Genomic DNA, 26,497 nt, shown 5'->3' with positions numbered 1-26,497 from the left:
CCTATAAGTGAGCCTATAAGCGAGTGGCCAGTGCAGTCCCTGGATGTCAATCCTTTTGCCTTTAATTAAAAATGTGAGTAAACCTTACAAAGTGATTTTCCATCTGTCACATGTATGACCTCAACATGAGTCAAAGCACCGTCAGACGTGATTTGCCTGTCTTACTTCCTGTCCGCTGTGTCTCTAATTCATATCTCTAATTCTAAATCAGCATCCATTTTTAAGAATTTATAAAGTTTAAACAATGTGCATTTGTTTTTCTTTAATCAAAACCACTGTGCAAGGATACAATCCTCGACAAAAGACAACGATAAAGTCTTATCTTACTGAAGGGCTAACAATTGAATACATATGTGTAACTCACTTCTAGTTAGGCTTATTACAGCAATGAGCTCATGCTGCTGTTTTGGTCAATGCGCTTTCCAAAAAACCACAATCCGCTGGTTGGCAGCCAGCAGGCTGAGGGGATGGTTAACAATCAGAGAAACACTATGTCACTTCGAGGAAACGGCTGACCACCAGATCAGCTTTCTGGCCAACTGTGGTCTCAAATTTGGTGTGCTGCTGTTGGGACCAGAGGAACAAAGACAGATATGTATGTAGCCTGAAAACATTTGCAAACCGAATAACAACCTTTAACCTAACCTCAAATTCTATATCATGAGTAAAAGAAGAGAACACACCCACGCTGACTGGTCACACGGTGGCGAAAGGACCTCTACAGCAGCGGGGGCACTCTGTAGTGTCCTTTGCTCAATAAAACAAAAAGCAAAGTCAACAGCAAAGGCAATGTGGACTACAGAAGATGACAAATATCAAATAACACCATCCGTATAAATCTGATGCTGATCTGTGCCTCTTCCAAACCTCGAAACTGCAGCAAGACAACTGCAAAACATACACACTGCAGGAATTCTTACCAAAGAGCAGAGAGATCAAAGTAAGGACAGGTGGCACTTCTGTGTTCTGGGAGCAATGAGAAATATGTATGCTTTACGTCACATTACTCACTCAAACTAAGGTTGGACTTTTAGGAAGTTGTGTTTTTAAGAATATTTACTGTCATAAAAAGTAAATCAAGTCTAAGCAAGTATTTATATATAGATATACCTGCGATTCTTATCCAAGCCAATACAAAGTGGACACTTAGTGAATGTAAAGTATAGACACTGTGGGTTTAGAAGTATATATCATGTAAATAAACTGTAATAACACACTAGTGACTATACATAAATATGTAAGGACTTTATAAAAGTAATTATATAAATTACAATTTCAATACATAGAAATAGCAGCACTATTTCATCCTTGACAGTCAACTCATTCTCCCATTAGGCACTTTTGTCAGCAGTTTCAGTGGGCAGATTGGAGCATGATTGTGGTCAATATCTTTAACAAGGATGCATATTTTCATCACTGTGAAGCATCTAAATCCAGGCCGAACGAATACCACCCAGCGGCACAACTGCAGCTTCTTTTTATAGCTACTGTTTGTGTGTGTTTGAAGTGTTTGTACATTACAAAGCTGCAAAATCTCAGCTAATTTCCACCCAAACTACAAAGTACATTTGTACTTTTTGGTTATTATGAAGAAGAAAGAAGGGTGATCCCAAACAAACTGTCCACCTAGGATGGTTATGTGGAAGAGTTTCATGTAGACCAGAGCGATAACAGTTTGAAAGACTTTACAACCATCCAACCGGTGTAGGTAAGTGTGTTTCTATTTCACTTAGAAATAGAAATTTGTTAAAATACCTGCAGCGAGTGTATGTGTTAAAAACCTGCAACTTTTGTTGCCTGCAGGACACAAGAAAAAGTTCAACCCCACCACACCCAAACCATTTTATCCATCCTTAATGGAAAAAAGCATTTAGTGAAATAAAGGTCCGCATGACTCCATCTGCAAACTTGTTTGTTTACTTTCTCTACATTAATAGCGTTCATCCAGCTTAGTTTCACTCTATATTTTTCCTCTGGCAGTGGCTCTATGCCCACCAGCCGGGTCCGGCTCACAGTTTGAGAACCAGGTGGTGTAGCTAGCAGGTGGCAGATGAAACAGAGACTGCAGCGTGTTGTGCGCTCTGCTGAGAAGGTGATTGGCTGCAGACTCCCATCTCTGCAGGACCTGTACACCTCCAGGACACTGCGGCGTGCAGCTCGGATCTCAGCTGACCCTTCTCACCCTGGACACAGTCTGTTTGACCTGCTCCCCTCAGGCAGGAGGCTCCGGTCCATTCGCACCAGAACCTCTCGCCACAAGAACAGTTTCTTCCCCTCTGCTGTTGGACACATGAACAATAACCACATGATTGTCCCCGCCACTAACACATGACCCTACGCTGTGTCACTGCATCATTTCATGTTTGGCACTGATCACCACCTGCACTCATGTATATATCTTTCTACGTAGCACTCATAATTCTTATTCTCATGTATATATCTCATGTATATCTCATGCACATATCTTTCTTTCTACATAGCACTTTAATTCTTATTGTCTGCACTGAAGCACCGCAGCAATTTCCTAATGTTGTAAACCTCAACATCTGGCAATAAACCCATTCTGATTCTGATTCTGATTCTGAAAAGACACTAATTATGCTTATTTTAACTGAAGTATTAAAAAACAAAATCTCTAGTGGAATAACTGATTACTTAGTAAAAAATAAAATTCATATTGATTTGAGGTTTTAATTAGCCTCTCTAGCATGGGGATTTGCATCTTTCCTCTCTTGTATTATTACAAATTTAATCCATTTATAGGTGCTGTTGAACAAAATAGGCAATAGGCGAAACAACAGTCTGGGCTCATAGCAGGGGTGTAGCCAATTAGTGGCCCCCTCCGACCCACCCCGCACAACCTATACTCACAGAAACAGAGTTGCATCCACTAACTTTTATAAGTTCAACAAATACCGTTGTTTCAGATGCATTTAACATCACAACCACCCATTTATACTGAATTTATCTTATAGGTCTATTAAAAATAAACAAAAAAAATGACATTGGCAAATATTCTATATTTTATTATTTGAAGGTACAAGAAAAAAATCATAATCATGTGAAAAAGAAAGTGAAATCATGTGAAAAAGGCTGTTGCTGATGATTTACATTTACTTACCAACTTAATTCCTATGGAAGTAGAAATTGTGCACACCTCTAATAAAAGCAGAGGTTTTATTAGTTTGCTGATTTGGCATTCAGGCATACAAGTGTGTGTTAACCCACAATTTTCCCAGGAGTAGAAGCAAATTCACCCCATGTTCAGACTGTGCAATGCTCAGAGAAACTGGAAAAAAACCCCAACAGATACTAACTGAGGCCTGTAGAGTCTAAGATGTATGTTAAAGTTCATGACAGCATAATAAGACCAAAAGACCAAACAAGTATGGCTTGTTTGGAAGAGTTGCCAGGAGGAAGCCTCTTCTCTCTAAAAAAAAAAAAAAAAGAAAAAAAAAAAGAAAAAAAAAAGAAAGAAAGGAAGAGCATGGCAGCACCGCTTAGGCTTGCAAAGTTACATCTGAACAAACCACTTCTGGAACAATGCCCTTTGGAAAGATGAGACCAAAGTTTGACCATAATGCACAGCACAATATCTGGTAAAAACCAAACAAAGCATAGCATCACAAAAACCTCATTGGACAGATGTGAGGTAATCTGCCTGACAGCTACAGCCTGGCCCAAACTGGGTCATCAAAGAGGCCAATGATCCCATGCGCATTACCAAATCTAAAAGCAATTCAAAAGTCCCTCCACAATAATGTGAGAGACTGATAAGATCATACAAAAAACTATTAAGCATATTATGCTAGACGTTACATTTCTCAGCTGTTTAGCCTATTTCTTTTCCACAATAGCAGAAATACTGTAATCCTCTCAAAGGCTACTTTTAAAAAAATGTCCAGAGTAACTATTAATAGTTTCAGCTGCTAACTACTTCCTTCATTATCAGCAGAGCAACAACCTCGTTTTATTCGCGTCTCTGATCTTTTATGCGTCTTTTTGGGATGCAGAGAATGAGAGACAGAGGGAAAGATGAATGGGAATTCAAACATAGCTCAAAGGTCTACCGTGTACTGCGGCTCTCTGTAGTGAGAGAGGGGCACTTTGACCTGCTAGCAGTGAGAGAGAGAGAGAGGAAGAGACACAGAGCTACAGAGAGAGCGAGAGAGAGAGTGATGACATCAGGGAAAAAAGGGGGCTCATGCTTTCATCTGCCCGCCAGTGGTTCAAACAACCACACCTCTGACAGGACACCCGTGTGTGTGTGTGTGTGTGTGTGTGGTGTGTGTGTGTGTGTGTGTGGTGTGTTATGTACATGTGTGAATTAAAACTCAAAAGACGAGAGAAGCCTGAGCTTTGATGTGTCCCATTCACACCAACCAAACACTCCAATGAAAATGTGGACAAATGGAGAGTACTATGAGTAAGATGGCGTGTGTGTGTGTGTGCGTGTATGAGAGAGAGAGAGAGCGCAAGAGAGAGAAACTGTTTGTCTTTTGATGTGAACCCACCTCCTACTTCCTCACTTCTCTCATATCTACTGATTCCCACTTCACCCAAAGCCCCCCTGTCCCACAGATTCACATGGTCTGTGGGGGCCTGAGAATGTGCTCCAGCGCAAAAACAGGGGTCATCTAACCTGAGAGCACACTCTGCACAATGTGTGTGTGCGTCTGCACACTCATGCGTGTGCGGCGAGGGGTTATGGGGTGATGGAGAGTCACAGCCTTCAAACGAACACTAACCATTTCCTTCAAAAGGAATCTAAAATGCAGCAGTTCCCATATGTAATTAGCTGAATATATTTTACATTTTAAACAACGATTCACTCGATATGTTTATAAGGAAGCAGCCTGCATATGCAAAGAGAAGACTTGAAACAAGTTCAAAGGGAAAACGGTGAAAGCTGAGGTAGCATACCGAACATGAGGTACTTATTACCGTCTTGTAGTCGCACGCTAAACGATTCTCCAAACCTACTTTCAGCTAAAAATGTAAAGGTCAATGTCTTTTGAAAAGATGGAGGTTTGATGCACATTTGCACAGCGGATGGCTGGATTCATTAATAAATAAATTTTCTATTTGCACCTAAAGTGCAAATGCATGCATCCAATTGTTGTCTGCTTTTGATCCATATATACAAGTATCATCTGAAGATACTATGAGCAAGTGCTTAGCCACAGTGAAAAGGAAGAACTTGCTAACAGGGTGTTTGACAGAAGATGGATGGACGAATGAATGGACAAATACTGTTTTGAGTGAAAGAGTGACGCTGCCAGGAAGAAGCTTGATAATGAGGACCCACACTTGAAACCACCAGCTGATGAACTGTGTTCCTTGTTATTGTCTTATCGCTTTCCTTGTTTTCCCTTGACAGCGTCATATCTAATAAAACAAGTCAAACTTAAAATGTAAACAAAAGAGGCCCAGAGTATAAGATCTTTGGTGACGTCTGATCATGTGCCAGGGGAACAACTTCGCTGGATGTCTGCTGGAGCAGTGAGCAGCTTTCTTCTCAAAGCTATACCACTATTTGGAGTTTGATGGTGATGGAGAGTGTTGGAAATCTATCCAGCTCACGCCAACGTTTGTTGATTTGTAACTTTCTATCCTCTGCTGCTTCTCTTCAATGTGGCGTCCACAGGGTTCAGTTTTACGCCCCCCTTGGATCTATCTTCAGGAAACATGGGATTTCTTTCCATTGTTATGCCAATGAGTCCCAGATTTATTTTCCTCTTAAAAAGATAAATGGTTTAACAGCAGACTCCCTGTTCAGATGTCTTGGTGAAATAAAGGTCTGGGTGGCTTTGATGAGCAAAAAATAGAAGTGAGGATTTTCGGTGACACTTCTGAGACACTACTATGGATCTTGGTTCTTTGGCGCAGTATGTTCAACTGAACATTACTAATCTGGGAGTTAAAATTGATGCGGATCTTAAACTTGAAAGCCAGGTCAGGGCTGTTGTAAGATGTAGCCTTTTTCATTTGAGGCAGTTAGCCAAAATAAAACCTATTTTATCAAGGCTGCTTTTTGACACGGTAATCCATGCCTTTGTTACATCTAGGCTGGATTACTGTAACGCACTTTATTGGGGTGTTAGTGATGTGTCCATTAGGCATCTGCAGGTTGTGCAAAATGCTGCAGAGCGTCTTTTAACTGGCACAAAAAAGTCTGAGCACATTATCCCCATTTTATTTCACTCCACCGGCTACCTGTACATTTTAGGATAATTTTGAAGTTATTTTATTTGTTTTTAAATCTCTTAATGACTCTACTTTTTCCTAATTCTCTATTTTTAACATGTTTGATTTTATTTTCTGTTTATGGTATTTGTATATGTACAGCACTGTGTGAACTAGGGCTGGGCCATATCACACCATTCACAGTAATACCGGTATAATGTTGGGCAACGATAAGAAAATGAAATATTGCGATAGAATATGGGTAAAACGCGCACGCACAGTGCCTTTGTTTACATACGCACATGGCGGAAAAAGCATGGCGGCGACGGAGAATAAGAAGGGCGAAAGTGGATCGTTGAATGAAACAGATGAACCAGAACTGGTTTGCTGCAACTTCAGTGGTGTGGAACTGGTTTAGCTTTCGTCCCTCAGATACACAACAAAGCACATTTTTGGTAGAGCATGCTAGCGGGCCGTCGTTATTACCGTGTTGTTTGGAAAATACGGCACACTTAAAATCAATCCTTTGATTTTTCTGAAAATCAACAGAGCCCCTTATAATCCCGTGTGCCTTATGTATGAATTCTGGTTGTGTTTACTGACCTCGAAACGATTTTATGTACACGGCACTCGAAAATCTGTCAAATGTTTCAGTATGACTTTGCTAAGCTACGAAGCCGCACCGCTTGATGGATTGTCGGAGCATTACAGCTATCGTAGGCGGAGCCTCGTGGAGTGATACGTACTGTGCTTCAACATAATATTACCGTATTGTGTGTGCTTAACCTCTTTTTAAGTTTTGTGGATATTCTACATGGTCATGCTGAGGATATGTCGGCCAATTTCCACTGGAAATGCCTTTTGGTTAAACTGTCAGCAAGGAATTTGCATTTGCACTGTTAAATTTTTATATAACTTTAATGCAAAAAACAGCCGCTTGTTTAAGTAAAAATACATTGATTTTTTTTTTTTTTGCACTAATAAAGTTGTGGAGTTGTAAAGTATTTTGTCTCGTGTCAATTATATCGTTATCGCAAATTTTCAAATGTATATCGTGATAAATACTTTTGGTCATATTGCCCTGCTCTAGCGTGAACCCTGGTTTATTTTAAAGTGCCTTATAAATAAAGGTGGTATGGTATTAACAGAGAAAATGTCAAACTGAAACCTGTATAACATCCCAAAACCTACTTCGATAATTGACTGTATAGGGAAGAAGACGAAGAAGACGAAGAAGAAGTGAAGACTGAAAACATTTACATCCATAGAAATCAGGATTCCCACTTTAAGGGAAGGGAGGGAAATTTTAAGACCAATTTCCACAAAAGAAAATCTTGAAAATGAAAGCTAAAAACCTGTGAGAAGACATAAGACCTCTATAACAAGGCCTTGAATTCAATGGTTGTAAAAGACTTCAGGGCTTCTAACACTGTAGGAGACCAAGAAGGGATACAGTCAAATAAATGAGGCGGTGACAGCAGGAGAAAAGGGAGACAAAAAGAGGGAAAGGCTACGAGTGTGAAAGAACTGGTGAGCGGAAAAGTAAAGAAAGGGAGGACAGGAGGGAAGTGAATGGATCGAGAGAGCAGAGGTGTGCTCTGTATAGAAAAATGGACGTATCCAGCTGTCCCGTCCTACCCAAAAACCCTTCAAACAAACAACTACAATCAGGGCTGACCACTGTAGCATCCCCAGGCTGCTTTTATTCCCTCTCATTCATTCATTCATTCATCCATTTTTCCTCTCCTCCGGTGCTTTAAGCCTACCAATTATCATCAGTTGCCCCCAGACGGCCTCTGTCCTTGTTCCTGTTTCAGCTGGCTTTTCAAACAGCTCTGCATTAATAAGCCAGTTGTTACAAATAAAAAGGGAGGTGAGCGGTGATTATTCAAAGCCCTGCTAAGAGACAGAAAGAAAGAGAGAGAGCGAAAGCCCATGTTTTACACCTAGGGTGAGTAAATGCAATTTATATGAATTGGTATGAAGAGTGATAAAAAAAATAACAATAAAGGAGAAGAAGGCTGCGATAGACCTGGAAATGAAAAATCATTCCTGCTAAATACTGAAAAACATCCGGTGATCCTGACAGAAGAGTTAGAATCATCACAGAAGACATCATCTACAGTGCAGCTAAAGAAAATAAACTACTATGAACACCAGCTTGGGAAAAAATAAGAATGAATGATGAACATGTAGCTATATGAAGGTCACAGCAGATAGCTACAAGCAAACAGTTAATCCGAGCCGGACATCTGCAGCTCACAGCCTACATGATGAACATGGAGTTTTAAGCCACTTAAAAAAAAATAATAATAAAAATAAAATAAAAAATCGCATTTTGTAGTTTTGAAACCATCAGCTAATACCAGCTGGCATAATAAGGTGCATTTATAGGCATCCATACAGATACCTAGAAGATAGTGCTAACATACATCTGCAACAGTGTTAAACTATTTATACAAAACAATCAAAAACAAGACCAAAAAGTTTTTCGAGCCATCCTAATGGATCTTTTTTATATGACTGTCCTGCAAATAACGTAACAACAAGCCCTTTTCTACCTGACCCACTGTTCATATTTTATTCAGTAATAAGTGCGCCATTTAAAATGATTTACGTCTCTGTATTATATCATTTTATTCTCTAATGAGCATATATTGGGTCAGTGGGCATCATATGCATTTTCAACTTCAAGAGCCCCAGCTGACCGTGTACCTTTCTTGCCTCTTCTGTTTACATTAAAGCCGGGTCCAGTCGAGTTTCCTGAGAACTGCAATAATCAGTCACACTTTGTTGATGAGAAGACTAAACAAGCAGGCCGTGAATAAGAACAAGGCTGAAAGCAGGCCAATGGGGGTGAAAGGGTGAAGGGAAGATATTTCTGTATACCTACAATAATGTCTTGGGAGCCAATTAGGCAAAGTTACTTGTAATTGTAGAGATTGTTGTTGGGACTGAAGAGGAAAATGTGCAAAAAGCCTAATTAAACAAGAAATGAAAAATAAAGAAAATCACAAAATCACAACTAACAGTTGTGATTAACTAACAGTGTATATTAATCACCAAATTAATATACACTTTCCTGTGCTTTGCATCATCACAGGAAAGTGTATATTAATTTGGTGATTTCACCTCTAATTACGATACAGGAAATAAAAATTTAATGATCCAGCTTAAGAGCTAGCTCATATGTTCCCCAGAAAATAATTTATACTTAAAACACATGCCGTAAATACAAAAATGGTCAAAATGTGGCACTTGCAAATGACTTAACACCAAAACTCTGCACATAACCTGCTCCAGACCAGGTTATGTGTTTAGCCTAAGATGCCACAGTGATTTAACCAGGTAAAATAAAGAGCCACTTTTAAGACACAGAAAACTCAGCCTTCAGGATGGTAATTTTCTTCAACTTGTCTGTGTTTGTAAAAACCACTCACCTGCACACCTGAAGCTCTGAGCAGTGAGCCCCTTCTCCACAGCCAGACAGGTGAGAATACTGAGGAAACTGGTGGTGACCGACTGTCGCTTTGCTCTCTGTGCGTCCCTGTGCCTCCTGTCCCTGGATGGATTTGATCTCAATAGCACCCCTTGGAGACCAGGAGGTCCTACTCCTGGTTCTGTCCCTTCTTGTGCAGGCCTCTGTGTTCTAACTGCCTCCCGCAAGGTCTCCACCCACTCCTGGGCCTTGAGGTGACCATCAGCACGAAGTTTGAGTACCTCTGTTGGGAAAACAGCCTGAAAAAATTCCCCTTTCCCCGTCCATGGCTCTCCATTCTCTAACTCATGATCATGATGAACAGCAATGCAGGACGCCAGCGAGTACTGGAGAACAGGTTGGGACACAGACCCACGGCCTTCTGTAGGGAAGGCCTGGAGAACAGATCTGGTGAGGACAAAAGTGAAAGCCCGCCAGTTGTTCTGATCCGTCAGCTGGTACAGTAGACCGACTCTGAGAACGTCCTGGCACGACTGCGTGAACAAAGGCAGGGTGGTGGGTCTGCTCAGGACAACAGAATTAGGTGGAAGACAGAGCGATGCCTCTGCTGAAGTCGGGGTGTCGCTTTCGCCATCAGGCCTGGTGTCGAGCCCAGAAGGAGAAGGCGAAGACGAAGGTGACATGGGTGCAGGAAACTTCACGACATGATGATTTTCTACTCCGCTTTTATGCTGACGATTCTCCTGCCTCATGGGTCTGGCTGCCTGCACCTTCTCCCAAATCAGCCGTCTCCACTCCATGGCTTCCCATTGGCTGGCCGTCCTCAGCTGAAGACGTGTGCTGTTGAAGAAGACAGCCTGGATCGTGCGTTGGTCTGCGGGCTGGGTGATCTGGCCGGGCTGGCTGCAGGGTGCTGGAGAGATGACGCTCTGGCAGTGTGACAGTGAGTAGGCAGTGCCCAGCTGGCGGTTGGCACTGCTGTCCAGAGCGTACAGGCGGAGCTCGCAAGGCGTCAGCTCAACATGGCAGGGTGTCCAGCGGCCTCGCGGCCCCTCACGCTGCTCCATCTCACACTGCTTCACCACACTGCTACTGCTGCTTTTATCAGCTGGACAGGCACAGAAGAAGAGCAGGGGAAAAAGGTAGAAATGAAACAAATGAATAATATATATGTTCAGAACAAGCAGTTGTTTTAACAAGGGCCTTTCCGTTGGCAATTTACAACCATAACCATCCAAGTTTTAAATGGGGATCAAAAATGTATGTTTTTAACAATCCCCTCACCATCTGAGGCATGTGACTTTAAGAAGTAAACATCAACCTAGAGGTTCCTGGCTGTCAAGGAACTCTTGACAGCCAGATGTTAAGTATAGATACTTAACATCTGGCTGTCAAGAGTTCCTTTTGTGGGTGTTGGCAGCAGTATTGTTTGCATGGTTCAAGTTTAGCTTTTCATGCACATAAAAACTTAACATTTTTCATGCCCTACTTCAAGATTAGTAATTTAGTTTCTAATATTTTCTTTTATGTTCACGTTATGTTCCTTAGTTACTTTTTAACTACCCAATTCGACACTGGTTAAAACCAGTCAAGTGAAAATTATTTACATGGGAAACATCTCATGCAATAAGCTACTTAAACTACAATAAAGTTTTGCAAAAAAAATTCTGTAATGTGTGTTTCAATACCATTTGATAATCTTTTGATAATCCACTGACATTTGATCATGTTTAGGACTAATTAATAAAACAGAGCTCAACAATGCTATCTCTAACACAGCATGACAAGGTGATCACAGAAATAGTGTGTTGAGGCGTGCTGTTGAGAAAGTGAGTGGCGGGAACATATGGATCGACGCCAGAGGAGGCAATTGAGTCCACTGTAACTGCTATGAAGTCAGCTACATGCACACTTTAAAGACTAAAGGTTGGGAGAGATACTGAAAGTGGATTCTTTGTGGTTCTCCAAAAAGTTGATTCTGTTCATCTGGACGTAGCGTTTTGTGGGAGAAACATTTCATCACTCATCCAAGTGACTTCTTCAGTCTCAGCTGACTGCAGGTTTCAATCTTATAAACAGTACATTTGCAATGACTGAAACCAGCCCACTAAAGGAACAATGGACTGGGAGGTCAGTTCCTTAATCTTAATTATGCAAATTCTCATGACCATTGATCAACAACCACTGATCAAAACCCACTGATCAAAGACCACTGATCAATGGTCATGAGTACCATTCACAGAGAGTTGGGGAATGGCTGCAATCACAGCATTGTAAGATGGTGACAGATGTACCCCCTTAGGCCCCCTCCTCGATTCAGAGATGGTCTTTCCCTTTTTACGTAAATGGCCTCCTTGACTTCGCGCTCAAACCAGCGTTCCTCCCTGTCCAGGATGTTACATCCTCCACATTGAAAGAGTGTCCACTGGCCTGTAGGTGTAAATAGACTGCAGAGTCCTGGCCTGACGAGGTAGCTCTTCTGTGTTGTGCCATCCGCTTTGCCAGAGGTTGTTTGGTTTCCCCGATGTATAAATCCTGGCAATCCTCCTGCCACTTAACAGCGCACACAACATTACTCTGTTTGTGTCGGGGGACCCGATCCTTGGGGTGGACCAGTTTTTGGCGCAGCGTGTTTTGGGGTTTAAAAGCCACAGAGACCCGGTGTTTAGAAAAAATGTGTCTCAGCTGCTCCGATACTCCTGACACATATGGGATCAGTACAGGTTTTCGCTTGGGCAGTGGTTGTCCTTCTCTCCTGGATCGGCTGGAGCTTTCTTTAGGTGCCTTTCCAACTTTGTCAAAAGTCCAGCTGGGATAACCACATTTACTCAGGGCCTTCTTGATGTGCCGTTCTTCTGCCTCCCTTGCCGCTGTGTCAGTGGGGATGGTGAAACGCTACGTCCAGATGAACAGAATCAACTTTTTGGAGATTTACTTTCCTGGATGATTGAGAATGCATCAAGACAATTCTTTGTGGTGTTTTCCTTTTATGGACAGCATCTATAGTGTGAACTCATACTGATAAAAGACCCGGGAGTCTTCAAAGCACTTAAAGAGACGTGAAAACTCCAAGCCTAATTCCAAGCCAATGACCTACCTCCTACCTTGACTTGCTTATGCAGCTTTTTCCTGCCACATTTGTTACAAGTCTAATTGACCACTGGACATATAATCAGGGCCGGTCAGTTTCCTGAAGGAGGTCGCTTATCATAGCCTGACTGCTCAGACCCGAGCTTTTGTATTTTGGTCAGAGATAGCTATCCACAGGTGCTCCTCTGGAAACGTTTCTTGTAACGAAGGCAGGAAGAAACAGTATTGTTAAAGAGGCCAGTGGGCAGTCTGCCCCACTTTCCTAATCTGAAGGCTGGAGCCCACATTTTCTCTCAGATAATCCACTGTCTGTTCCTCAGAAAGTTGGTTTCACACTCGTTTTCCTTTTCTCTTTTTTCTCTTTCAGTCTTGCCCTGTGATTATCGTTAACTTTCTCATTGATTAAGGAGGGTTCAGATTAAGGCAGATTTCAGGGACCACAACATCTGCTTGGAAAATGCACTTGACCACAATTGTAGGGACTTACAGCAGATATATGGAGCGCTGTAGTGACAATAATGTTCTTGTCCAGACTTTGCCCTTATATCCAATTTCATTTCTCTAACTGTTTATAACCCAGTGTTAAAACTAAACTAGACTTTAAGCAAAGTGCTGCAAACTGGCATCTACACTATAAAAACAAACTCCAATCCTTTCACATCATTAAAAGAAGCCAACATCAAGGTGAAAAAAAAAGCATATATATTTAGTTTTTTTAAACCTACACCCACTTGTCCTCCACTAAAAGAGGAACAGAAAGAACCACTTGCTATACCGAAACTGGTGACAAAGAGGTGAACTTTCAATGAGGCAGAAAAGATTGAGGACTGAAAAAACAATGATTTTATACTGCACCTGTGATTATTTGATATATTATTACAAAATCCATACTGGCTGTGCCTCAGGAACTGAAGCAGGTTATCCACTAATTAGAAGGTTCGTGGTTTAATCCCTGGGTGCTCCAGTCTGCGTGTCAAAGTGTGATTGGGCAAGATACTGAACTCCAAGTTGCTCCCAATGCGTTCATTGCAGTATAAATGTAGAAAAAGTGCTTGTGTGAATAAGTCATGTTGTATAAAGTATTTTGAGTGCTCAAGTGGAATACAAAAGTACTATATGAAAACCAGTCCATTTACCTTGGTTACATTTGCATAGAAAGTACTTCTTGTCCTTAGCCATTAAGATGTGGTCGGGACCTGCTTCACATCAAAATTAATTACACTCTTGCAACAATGGTTACTTACACACGTTAAAACTGACTATTTTCCAAGTGGAACATGCTGAAAACTCAATTTAAACATTGATGTACTCATGCTTTTTGACCTGACACACTTTAACTCGGTAAAGTGTGAAAGACAAGTTTTCTAAATAAATCTGACAAATTGATTTAATTGCTAACCCCCGCCACAAGCAGTCTAATTGGTGCATACTGCATTTTGGTTGAAAAAAAGCTAATTCTCTTAGAGCCCCTGTTAACTTAAGGGTGGCAAGTCCAGTGCCTCATCAATCTTATCAAAACAGCAGCTGACAGTGTCACTCTAGGTCTCTGACTTTGCATGTTAACAAACCTTTTTTGCTAAGGGAACAAATGAATATGCAAATGAAATCAGGTCTGGCTGATTGGCAGTCTTCACGCTTGGGAGGCTCGAGATGAGAATTAGGCATTGTGGTGAGGAAAGCTGCTCTGTTCAATTAGCCTTCATCTCTACCTGGTGGGTTTTGACATCACACACAATAATAGTCTAGCGTACACATTCAAGCCTTCAACCATAATTAACATTTCACTCTGTTGTTAAGTAACACTACTGCCTTTATGTTCATCGAGGTACAAACTCCTGCTTAAAACTACGTGCTGTTTCCAAGTTTCCGGCTATAAGTGAAGACCTATCCTACAAATGTACAAAGGTATACCCTTGACCTATTTTCTAGATCATAGAGCTTATCCTCATTGAGCCAGTACTAGCCTGGAGAGCACTTCAGCTATCGTTAGCCTCTTCCTTTAACCTGGATTTAATGCTTTTCTTGGACGTTCAAGTTCAAACTCCCTAGATTGAGAAAGGGCAGAATTTCACTCGTGTGTCAAAACTAATTGACATTTATAACAGGAACTGAAACACAGAAAGCATGAATGTACACAGTCAGCAGAAGGCCCAACTAAAAGTAAACACAAGTAGGAATCCAAAGGCTGTGGCTCAAATGGCCAATCTTGTAATCTGTAGGGATTGTCATAATTTCTCAGTACTCTAATAGTCCTTAAAGTAGAAAGGATTAAAAAAACAAAAACAAAAATGAGGTCTGCTGCAAACTCTGCAGGGTAAACCTAGCATGTCACAAGTCTGCCATGACTTTGTGCAGACATTTGAGTGTGAATCATTTGTTTGTGCCAATGAGTTACCACTAGAGATGCACCAATCCATAATAATAGATAACGGACAACAGTCCAGGGTTGACTCTAAAAGCTGGATCAGGTATCAGCAACAATCAGCCAGTCTATTTAACTCAGTTCTATGTTGATCTGTTTTTACAATGCCACACGTCAGAAGCACTGCACAGGCTGCTAGGGGGGGGGAGAGTCAACATAGCATGGAGGAATCCGTTTCCAAAGAAACTAACACAACCAAAAGGGGCTCCTAAGACAATACAGTCTCTGTTGTTTCAGTGCTTGAGTCCTGTCAGCTCCACTGTTTGTGTGTGTATATAGAAGTGCACTCATAGTAAGCTGCCATAAACAGGGAAAGTTCAGTTTTATTTATTTAGCACCAAATCACAACAACAGTCACCTCACATATGTATCTTATATTCTAAGTTTAAGACCCTGTTAGAGAGAAAACCCCAACAATTAGAAGACCCCATATGAGCAAGCAATTGGCAACAGTGGGAAAGAAAAACTCCCTTTTAATAGGAAGAGGGGAGAAAGTCAGGACAAAGACATGCTGTGCAAGAGAGCCAGGGATGAATAATAACTAATGATTAAATGCAGAGCAACGTATTAACACAGAGTTAGTGAAAAGAGGTGAGTGAAGAAGAAACACTCCCAGCGGCCTAGGCGTGCTGCACCGTAAGCAACCTTAAGTACCCCTGACATGTTAGGTGTACAGGCCGGGGTAACTCAAGGTCTTACCCATTTCTAAAGCTCTTTTGCGTGGTTGTTTTTTTTTACTATTACTGCTGCATTTCCTGTTAAATATTGGTGACTTAGTATGAATGTGTTTATTATTTTAAAAAGCATACAGCATAAAAAATACACCTGTTGCCAATGTTTGTTTGTTTTTGTTTTTTTTTTAAATCAATGCAGCTTTTCTAGTTAAACACAATAGAACTTAAATAGAAGCAAAGCCTATGTGGTTACATATGCATGTATATTGTGTACATAAAAAGGCGATAATCATATCCATTTAGCACCTAAACATCCCCAGCTGTCACTAATGGAAAAGCCAACAGGCTACTTTTCTTTTTTAATGTGAATGAAGACACATAGCAAGGCGAGCTAAATCACTGTGCCTTGTGCTTATTACCGTCCTTTTCCTCCTCCTCTCTTTTCAATACACATCGAGCCAAACTAAATAGCCTGATGTCTTTTCACACATATGCTAATACTAAATAATCCTGCCAGTATCAGGGCCTGGGTAATTGGGTTGCCTCTTCTCTTGCCTCATTTGAGTCCATTTGCTGACAGGATTACAGGCTATTATCCCTCAGGATCCCTTAGGATCTCCTTAGTCCTTTAGATAGCCAAAACACACAAACAAATGCTGTGTGTGTGTGTGTGTGTGTGTGTGTGTGTGTGTGTGTGTTGGGCTCTCTGCCTGAGTAAGGACTGTCATAGCACAGCTGTGTCATTTCAAGTTATCATCATCTTCTGTCATTATTGCTTTCTCTGAGGATGCTTCAGCCTAAGTACAGCACACGCCCCGATCCGCAGCACAAATAGTGCAGGACTTCTGTCCTCCCAAAGCCTCTCAAAGGCTGAGAAAGCTTTTCAGTGAATGGACGGTCGATAGGAGCAGAGGAGGAGGAGGTGTGCATATTTCTGGCAGGTTCAATGAGTTGGTCACCAGAGGCCATGACATCATCTTCAATGAGTCAAAGCAACTCTCCATGCCACAAACGCCCAATTAGGCAAATTCAATCTGATTAAAGGGTCAGTTAACTCAAATTAGAAAACACACACAGATGAGAAAAACGGTGTAACCACTGACTGAAGTGAATAATATTGATTACCTCGTAACAATTATGGGCAGACGTCTGGGTCAGAGAATCTGACAGCTCGAGTTTCATGGCGAGTGGCACGAGCACAGATAAATAACGAAAGCTGGGTTTTCAGGTACCTGCGACAGTTTCAACTCACAACTTTATCATTTCTGCTAACCTCTCTGACACGAGGTGGTTTAGAAGCTACTCCTCAGCAGGGCGAGGCATGTAAAGGGTCAACACTGTATTAGGCAAGAGTGTTTGTAACGTTTTCACTTGCAGCTACACATCTCCTCACTTACGTCAGCTTGACTCAATAGCATGAAGTTAATTTCTGGATGTAAGTGATGGTATGACTTTTCAGATGATCTCCTCAACACAGTAAAGGCGGATCTATTTATTTATGCTGCTGAAAATCAGTAAAATGTACATTTAGAAATCTGAACTATAGTCTTTCCAGAAAGAATGTCCTTGTTATTCTGCACAACTCGTAATGCTCTTCCAACCTGTGTCCATGTTTACTCTTGATGAATACAGTCTCAAGTCTCAAGTCTGTGTCAAAACGTATTCTTGATTCTAAAGACATGGTTAAGTTATATCCACCATAGGAAAAATGCTTTTGAAAATCTGTGACCTTGGTAACACATGAAGCGAAATAAATAACTTTGCGTATCAAATTTATTAGGTTTCATAAAAACAAGAAAACATGTATTTAGAAATCTGTCAAAAAAGTTGTTTAAAACTAAAAATTATTGAACCATCACAGTGGAATTTCTGTTTAGGAATGCTAGTAAATAACTGTAATTTGGCATCTTAATCCAAAAATAAAAATGTATTTTACTACTTTTTTCTAATTTTTTTTTTTAAACAGTACGTTTAAAAATTCATGGATGGATAACACTAATTATATTTTATATTATATTTTAGTTATTTTAGGTCAGCTGTGGCATAAATCTTACATTGGTTGGTGATGTAAAAACTACTGGTGATTTAATAGGAAAGCATATACCTGTTGGCTCCAACACTTCATGTACAAGTACGTCACACTGAACTGTAGAACTACAGTTTAAAGTTTGGGTTCACCTGGAACTTTTCCACTAATCCACCACATAGTTAAAGAAAGCACCAACCCCTGAACAATCATGATATCAGATCATGCATATCAACATGTACCAGATTATGAATAAACTTCATTTGCACGTGAAAGACACATTTAAAAAGTTTACTTGTTATAATATTAACAAGTAAACTTTGCAAATATTTTTGCAAATATTAACAAAAATATTTGCTACATATTTTTACATAAGGCAAAGGTTAAAATATCAATACTACAATCTAAATATCAGGAGAGCAAATCAATATGCTTTCAGATGTGTGGCTACATGTTGGTGACCTTTTCCTGGATTCTTTCCCCGGGCTCTCTGTCCTGGTCGTTGTGTTCTTGGGCAACACACTTTACCCTACTGGTGATGGCCAGAGAGGTCGATGGCGCGTTATGGCAGCCTCGCTTCTGTCAGTCTGCCCCAGGGCAGCTGTGGCTACAACTGTAGCTGCCTCCACCAGTGTGTGAATGTGAGAGTGAATGAATAGTGGTATTGTAAAGCGCTATAAGATAACCTTTATTAGTCCCACACGTGGGAAATTTGTTAATGTATGTAATATGTAGCAAATATTTTTTTAAATTGCTGTTCAAAATCCATTCTGTCAATTAACTTATGAGCAGTGACTCACCTTTTCAGCTCTGCCATGGAGCTGGACTAAGCTGTTCACATTAGCATATATATTATATTATCCACAGTGTGAACATGAACTCACCCTCCTGCTGGTGGTTGAGGATCATGTTCTTCAGGGTGTTGCAGTCCACTGTGGGCAGACCATTGTCGGTGCAGGCAGACGGACGGTAGTGGACATCTGACCTGGACCGGCTGTGTCCCTTCTTAAACGCAGAGTTAGATGAGGAGTTGGTGGTGTTGTTGGTACACTCGTTGGTATGGGCAGCCAAGTCATTGGTGGAACGCGCTCGGCTTCTCTTGCCGTGCCTCAAACCCACTCCTAGCCCCAAAACACTGACGTTATCGGCCCAAGCTAGGCCTAGAGGCCCCACCTCCGGCTGCTCTCCAGCTAGCAGGTTCCACACGCCACTGGAGCTCAGCTTGCCCAGCGCTGCATTAGATACCTCCTGCAGCTGCTTCGACTGTCTGGCAGGCTGAAGGTTCCCTGTTTGAGCCTGGCTTGTACCTTGGCCTTGTATCCTATCCATGCAGTGGATGAAATCCTCTGTGGCCTCCAAAGCTGGGCTGATATCACCCACCATGTCCAGCTGCTCAAGACCCTCCATGTCTGTACCAGGACAGGCTTTCCCTGAGCTGGAAATCTTACAACTAGACAGCTATCCAAAAAGGGTTTAAAATCCCTGTTAGCAGAATCTGCATGGCCAATAAACAAAAATCAGCTGTCAGTTGGACAAACGCAGGTGTTTTAGGTATGCTGACAAGCTAGTAACAAAACAAATCCCACGCAGTTCACAAACTTCAAAAACTGCTGCCTTAAGCTGCGATCTGCCCTCTGCATGAAGACAGTACCCTCATCCAGGCTACAGTCTTCTATTTTTTAATGATGCTCCACTAGCTCTGCTAGGTGAGTCAGTATATTCTCCGGGGAGCTACTGCGGTTTCATGCCAGGACTGGCAGGAGCTGGGACTTTCCAATCCAATCTGGGTGGCAAACTACCTTACGCAGCCAGATACACTCACATTTGGGCGCAAAAAGCAGCAAAGTCCTTCTCCTTTGTCTCAATTGCTGAGGGACTAGAGTCAAAATCATACATCAGCTGATTTACACTCTTCCGGCCAATCGGGTGACGGCTGGGGCATCAGCTGGATGGTGTTTGTGGCTTGACTGTAACAGAAGGGAAGAAAGAAAGAGGAACTTGTAAAAGAGGAAGTATGCAAAATAAGCACGAAGACTGGAAAGACAGCTGACAGTAAGAAAACTTGCTGCTCATTCCAGGTGCTTTTGTGAAATTTAAATAGAGTCTCTGTCAAGACTAAAATTATGAAAGAGGGTAATAAAGCATCTAGTTACAGTTTAAACATCAAACCACCTACCCACCTACAGGATCTTCATCACACTTAGGCCAAAAAAAAAACCCAACTTCAGATTCCGTCTCGGCAAACAGAAACAATCATCATTCCTCGTACTGGAATAATACTTGACTTCCTCCTCAGCAGATTATCTCTGGACTGAGCGGACAGAGAGGAAACAGACCTGGGTGGGGTTCCCATCCATCTGCTTGACTGCTTGTCTCTTCTGATTGTCTCCACTCCTCTGTCTCTCGCTCCCTCTCTCTCCATATATACACACTTCTTTCTTTCTCGTTTGTGCTCTCTCACTCTCATTGATTTTCCCCTCCTCCACAGCTCAGCCTCTTTTACTTTTGTCCACTTATGAATTATTTAATGGCCATTGCATCATTGAAACTCATTTTCATGGAGCAATTTGCCGGTGATAATTTGTTGAAAATAAAAAAAACCCAGAACATTATCATGGGAGGGAAAATGTCAGGGATTTTCTTAGCTTTGCATTTTTACGTAAGATTTATTATATGTAGCACATGTAAGCGAGACTATACAGTCGACTATCACAAAGTCCTAGAACATTTGCTGCTGGTAAACACTACATTGCACAGAAATGGCTGAGCCCTGGATTTTCTTGATTACTTTTAAAAATTATTATTAACTATCTAATCTGACTTAAAAGTTTTCTCACAAGAAAGAGAAAATGCTTTAAAAAACTACATTAATAAGTTGATGACATTTTGCCTTTAGGTGAGGTAATGTCAAAATCACCATTAATATTCCTTGCGATGCAGTGATAAACACACTGGGATCAAACATTCATATTTGTAATAAAACGTGTAGTCGCTCTAAACCAATTCTCCAACACATTTGAAATCATCATAATTTTAAGACTATGGGTGGCAAAGTGAACACAGTTAACCAACTTCCAGTGAACAATTTCACTGGAAGAAAAAGGTGGTCAAAAATCTAATCAGAGAAGCTCGAAATATGAGTCTCACTGATTTATTGGTGGGGCAATATTAGCTATTTGCTGATTTATCAGTGTTGGCATTTATAACTGCAAATAAGTAACAATTTAAAAAGAAATGGGAGAAACATCCTTCCTCCATCCTACAAGTGTTGGCTTTGCCTATTTTGTCCATCAGAGGGCTCTCTGCAATGTTTGAAACGCCACAAACACAACACCCAGTTGATTCAAGCAAACCCAAGCACAGTAAATAAAGAACTACCCATAGCAAATGCTATGACAATCTGTTTAGGTTGTGTTTTTGAAAGAAAAAAAGCTATAAAAAAAAAACAACAACAACAAAAAATGGATAGATAGAATTTAATGATCGAAGTTGGATTGCACCAAGAATTCACTGCTGTGTACATCTAGCGAGCACTGACCACCTTGTAATCCATTTAATTGGCAACACTATGTATCATCTCTTATGAACATATTTACCATGACATCATCTGCTTGCAGATATAGCTGTGAGCTAATACTGCATCGTCATCAAGGTTGATTACTCATCGAGCTTCCCACTGAACTCCTGTTGACTCACACATGCTGACATAGCCCTACAATCAGCTTAGTACAATGCCAAGAAAGCAAAAAGTAAAAACCAACCTTTCTTTAATGGTGGACGGACTTTGGTAGTGACACTGTTGGAGATGTATGATGAATTCTAATCAGCAGAGTAACATAATTCTTCAGTGACCCAACATCCCTTCAGGTTCGAGTTCAGTTGGGGGAACACCATCTGCTTTACGGGAGGATAAAAATCTAAAAACACACCTCCAGGCTCTGTAAGAGTTGTCTCACCGAGATACAAACTGATGGAGTGCTGCAGCACATGGCCTCACATCAACAATCACCTGACCTCAACCCAGCTGAGGCGGTTTGGGATATGTTACACTGCAGAGTGTGGAAAAAGCACTCTCTGTGGCACCTCCTTTAAGACAGCTGGATCGTTTCCAGATGAAAACATCATGAACCTGACGGAGAAACAGCCATGAGTGTACAAAGCCGTTTGCACAGAAACAAAAATGAAAATCGTACTTTTTTAAACTGGCAAGCGGTTACATTTTCATATCTGCCAGAGATGAGGTGCACATCAGGTTCCCCTGGGCTCACTTTTGTCACATCTTTAATGTTATACTGAGCTTTTATTTCGATTGAGGCTGCAGATTTAAACATTCACAACTGTAAAACCAACCTAGGGATCCAATTACACAAAAACATGAGTACTGTGTGAATGACTGCTTTATTGCTGAGTGTCAATCCTTCCTCTCAAGATTTCATATACGAGTTCTAAATTATTTTATATAGAACTCCCATATCCATATTTTAGACCAACGGACTTGAACACACCAGCATATTTAACTTTTTAATTAAAAAAAAACGCAAAGCATTTCATAGATGCTTGAATGCATCACATCTATAAGGATATTAGCTCCTCGTTTTAAGCAGCTTTCGACAATAATTATGCTGACATTTAACTGGGATAGCAGGTACAGATGAAAAACTATCAGCCTCAGCCCTGTGCACTTCAGTTCACAAACACACAGTCAGCATCACTCAGCTGGAAACACTGACAAAGGTGAAGCCACAGTTAGACATTCCGACACTTACATGAATTTGCTGCCCATGTCAGCTCCCCTAACGCGTCTAGTTCATCGTCTAAATTCTTTCGAAATAAATGTATGCAGAAAGTCGATGGAACACTCCTAAAGCTGACTGAAAAAGGCCCGTGCTCATCCCCAGCTAAAGTGATGTGAGCCGGGGCTAGTTAGCTCCCAGCTAACGCTAGCCTCTCTCCATCCTTGATCAATGTCATTTAAAAACGAGATAAAACGGCTCACTTTTTCAAATGTGCACCATCGCATGGCGCTAGTGCTTTACTGGTGTTTTCAGATGGAGGAACTGGTGCCCTGCACAAGCTATATCACATAATTCTTGACTCACCTTACTGTGTTTACCATTATGTCATCTGACAGTCCGTCAACGAAACACTCCTCTGGGTGCAACTCGGGTTAGCGGGATAAAGGTTCCGTGTAATATTTGACTATTGTACGCAGCATGCGCCACAAATACACACATACAGATACACAATGTAAACATTAGTGAAAATATAATATGAAAAAAAAATTATTGAAAGAATTTGAAGAATTTATTACATAGTGAAATCAGCAACAAATTTAAATCCAACCTCTTACTATTAAGTTATAAGTTATATGCAAAACCAGGTAAGTGTCTCTTTTGATCAACATTTATTTAACCCCTGAAAAACAAGCAAACCAATAAACAGAAACTTCTTCATAGTAAGTAGAATAAAAAAGCAAATACATATTTTAAAAACATTTCCCTGAAAAAATATACACATACACCAAAAACAACTTCAGCAACAACAACAATGATAAGTGCTATGAATTGCAAAAGGCTCTGAGCAGCAATTTCAAACCGAACAATATGAACAATATTTCCAAATGCTTTCCTTTTTACTTTTTCACACCTTGGCTTGCGTGATTGGGTAGAGGATCAATAGGGGGTCCATGTCCCTCTTGGGGGGACACTCCACCTTAGAGTGGAGCTTAGAACTGAAGAAACTTCTCGGTCTTCAAGCACCTTAAAGAAGTCCAGACACTTTTCTTTCCAAGCTCCTTAGACTATGACCTGGATGAATGAGAACCTTCACAGACATATTTTTCCTTTTTCCCATTATTTTGACATTTATTTAACCAGATAACACCATCGACAGAACAAAGAAAGAAGAAAAAGCACAGAAATATATTACAAAGATGTGCTAAAAAAAAGAAAGAAGAAGAAGCCACAAGGCAGTGTACTCCTGTTCATCCCAAGCCCGGATAAATGAGTAGGGTTGTGTCAGGAAAAGCAAAAGGTATACAATCTTTGCTAAACAGAACATGCAGATAATAAACAGGGGAAAAAAAAATGTGGGCCTATGTTAGTGCCATTGGCTAACGGGTTGCAAGTGGAATCTACGCTACTGTTGGCTGAGGGCAAAGGAAGAGGAAAGGAGAAGAAGAGCGCCCAGAGAGGTGGAGGTATGCTCTGGAGAGAAGAGGAATGAAAGTCAGTAGAAGCAAAACAAAACGTGTTTGAATGAGAGGGACACAGGTGTAACACTGCAAGGAGCAGTGACAGTGAACACAGATGAGTTTAAGTATCTGAGGTCAACCTTCCAAAATTTGGACAGTGCACAAGAGAGGTAAAAAAGAGAACGGAGGCAGGATGGAGTGGGTGGAGATGAGTGGCAGGGGTGAAAGATAGCATATGAAAGATAACATCAAATTGAAGGTTTACAAGATGGTAGTGAGACCTGCTGTGATGTATGATGATGGTGACAAGAAGACAGGAAGTGGAGCTGGAGGTAACAGAGCTGAAGATGTTAAGCTTTTCATTGGGAGTGACCAAGATGCACAAGATCAGAAAGGAGTTCATCAGAGGGACAGCTCTGATTAAGCAGTTTGGAGACAAAGTTTGAGAGGAAAGGCTGAGATGGTTTGGCCATGTGTAGAGGAGGGATGGTGGAAAAGAGGAAGACCTCAGAGAAGATGTAGCGAAGAAGGACATGCAAAGTGCTGGTGTGACAGAGGAGGATGATTGGAAGAAGGTCAGACGGAGGCAGATGATCCTGTATGGTGACCCCTAAAAGGAGCGTCCAGAAGAAGAAGACAATGCTGAAGATTAAAACCATAATAATCACGATCATCGTCATCATCCGGTCGTTAAGTCTGACGTCACTAGCCGTGCCTGGGCCTAAACTCCACTGCAGGTCCATATATCAAACGATCACTATGGCATTACTGAGAGTTGAAAAACTGTCTAAACTCTTTGATCTTTAATAAAATGATCAGCGTTCTGCTCTACCAGGTGTAACAGTTGAGTTTAACATCCAGGCATCCATGAAAATGGAATTTATGACATTTAACGGCGTTAGAAGTTAGCAGGAAGTTAGCTTGCTAGCTTCTATCTAAATACAATATAGCATGTCCTGACTGCGGGGTTTTGGAAACAAATTAAAACATACAGCTCTGTTATCACTTCCAACATAAATGAAGACAGAAAACTAAACAGCAGTGACGTTTGTAGGGTTACTGAAGTTTGGCTAGCTGGTATATAATGATGTGCTACGTGACCGCTAGCGACACAGCTATGTTAGCATAATATAAACAAGCTAACTTTTTTTCCACTCGATAAAAGTTAACGTGAGTGTTCTCGGTGGTCAGGAACAAATGTAATCGCATGGCAGGATGCTGTAAAAGGACCAAACTTCAGCCAGGAGAACTGAGATAATCCATCCACAATATGAGGTTAGTCATTCATATACTGCTGCATGGGCTGGGCTGTAGTTACATGCTAAGGTTTTAAAAACTGAGCTTAAATAAATGATTAGCGGTAATAAAAGCCGAGGGAGGTTAACAGTGATCACTGACTGTTTTAGGAGCTTTTTGAGATTAAATAGAAGAAAATACAAAACATTAAACATGTTAACAACACAAAAGCCATATTAAACGCAGACTACCTGTTGTACAGTGTCCTTGGGTGCTTTGAAAGGCGCTATTTTTAAATAAAATGTATTATTATTATTATTATTATTACTACTTTAGGCCCGGAAGTAGGATTCGTCACGTCATCGCTTAACGACCGGATTAAAACACTAGAATTACTTTGCATTTTCTAACATAAAAGTTTCATAACATTTCTTTAAAAAAAAAAACTCTTTTCCTCATTTCGTTGCTATTTGTAGGTTTTTGAGATTTCCCCAGCAGCCATTCTCCATCTTTCAGTGACGTGTTCTGCATTAAACCAATTCTGTTGCACACAGGGCACTTCCATTATTTTCATTATCATGAAATGGGATAAAAATCCATAATAGGTGTGATCAATACCACACTTAGTAGCAGAAGGTAGTGCATTTACTTAGTCTTACAAAGAAAAGTTCATGACATGCGTCTACACACACAAATCTGACCAAGATGGGGAGAGGACCAACAGGACAAAGAAGAGGTGGAGAATGGTTTCCAGCTAATGGGGTGCTTGAAGCTGACCCAGCACCCAAAGTGTCAGTCCAACAGAGAGAAGCACAGTAATTCTCCTCCAACCCATGTTTCACAGGGGCTGAATTGATGTATGGGGCCAACACAAGATGCTTTATTACAGACACATTGAATTAATATTGTCCCTTTCCAAAACCATTGACATGTAGTTTCATGTATATTGTTTGGGGGAATAACTGACACTCTGGCTATATGAATACTTTGACTAATGGTGTGTAAAACACAAAGATAGGTAAGAGGTTCAAATAAATGCTTATAGAGCGACAGACAGAATCATAACTGTACAAGGATTCAGGGACCTTTGGGTTATGCAGGTAAAAAATTTGTTAATTTTGCCTTTTCAGTGCTGGTTGATGATTTGTTTGTTAACCTAAATTAAATTACCTTGAATAAGTTTGGGCTCTTATTTTGAAATAAAGGCGAACAGTATGAAATATGTGGAGTT

The 26,497-nt window shown here is 40.9% G+C and overlaps 1 protein-coding gene across 1 annotated transcript in view; it reads right to left on the bottom strand.

Annotated features, from left to right (window-relative positions):
- Nucleotides 1-19,321, bottom strand: part of plekhm3 (pleckstrin homology domain containing M3) — a 41,339-nt gene extending 22,018 nt beyond the window's left edge. Inside the window, exons 1-2 of the mRNA XM_085374509.1 lie at nucleotides 18,722-19,321; nucleotides 9,627-10,733 (exon numbers count right to left, since the gene is read on the bottom strand). Coding sequence (XP_085230635.1) covers nucleotides 9,627-10,733; nucleotides 18,722-19,244 — 1,630 coding nt within the window. The 5' untranslated portion in view covers nucleotides 19,245-19,321. The remainder of the gene's footprint in view (nucleotides 1-9,626; nucleotides 10,734-18,721) is intronic.
- Nucleotides 19,322-26,497: the final 7,176 nt, after the last annotated feature.

Source organism: Diplotaxodon limnothrissa, linkage group LG16 (genome assembly GCF_057381915.1).
Source record: "Diplotaxodon limnothrissa isolate DT_005_m linkage group LG16, D_limnothrissa_male_GT1.1, whole genome shotgun sequence".
In the NCBI taxonomy this organism is placed as follows: Eukaryota; Metazoa; Chordata; class Actinopteri; order Cichliformes; family Cichlidae; genus Diplotaxodon; species Diplotaxodon limnothrissa.
This window is presented reverse-complemented; position numbering and strand designations above follow the sequence as displayed.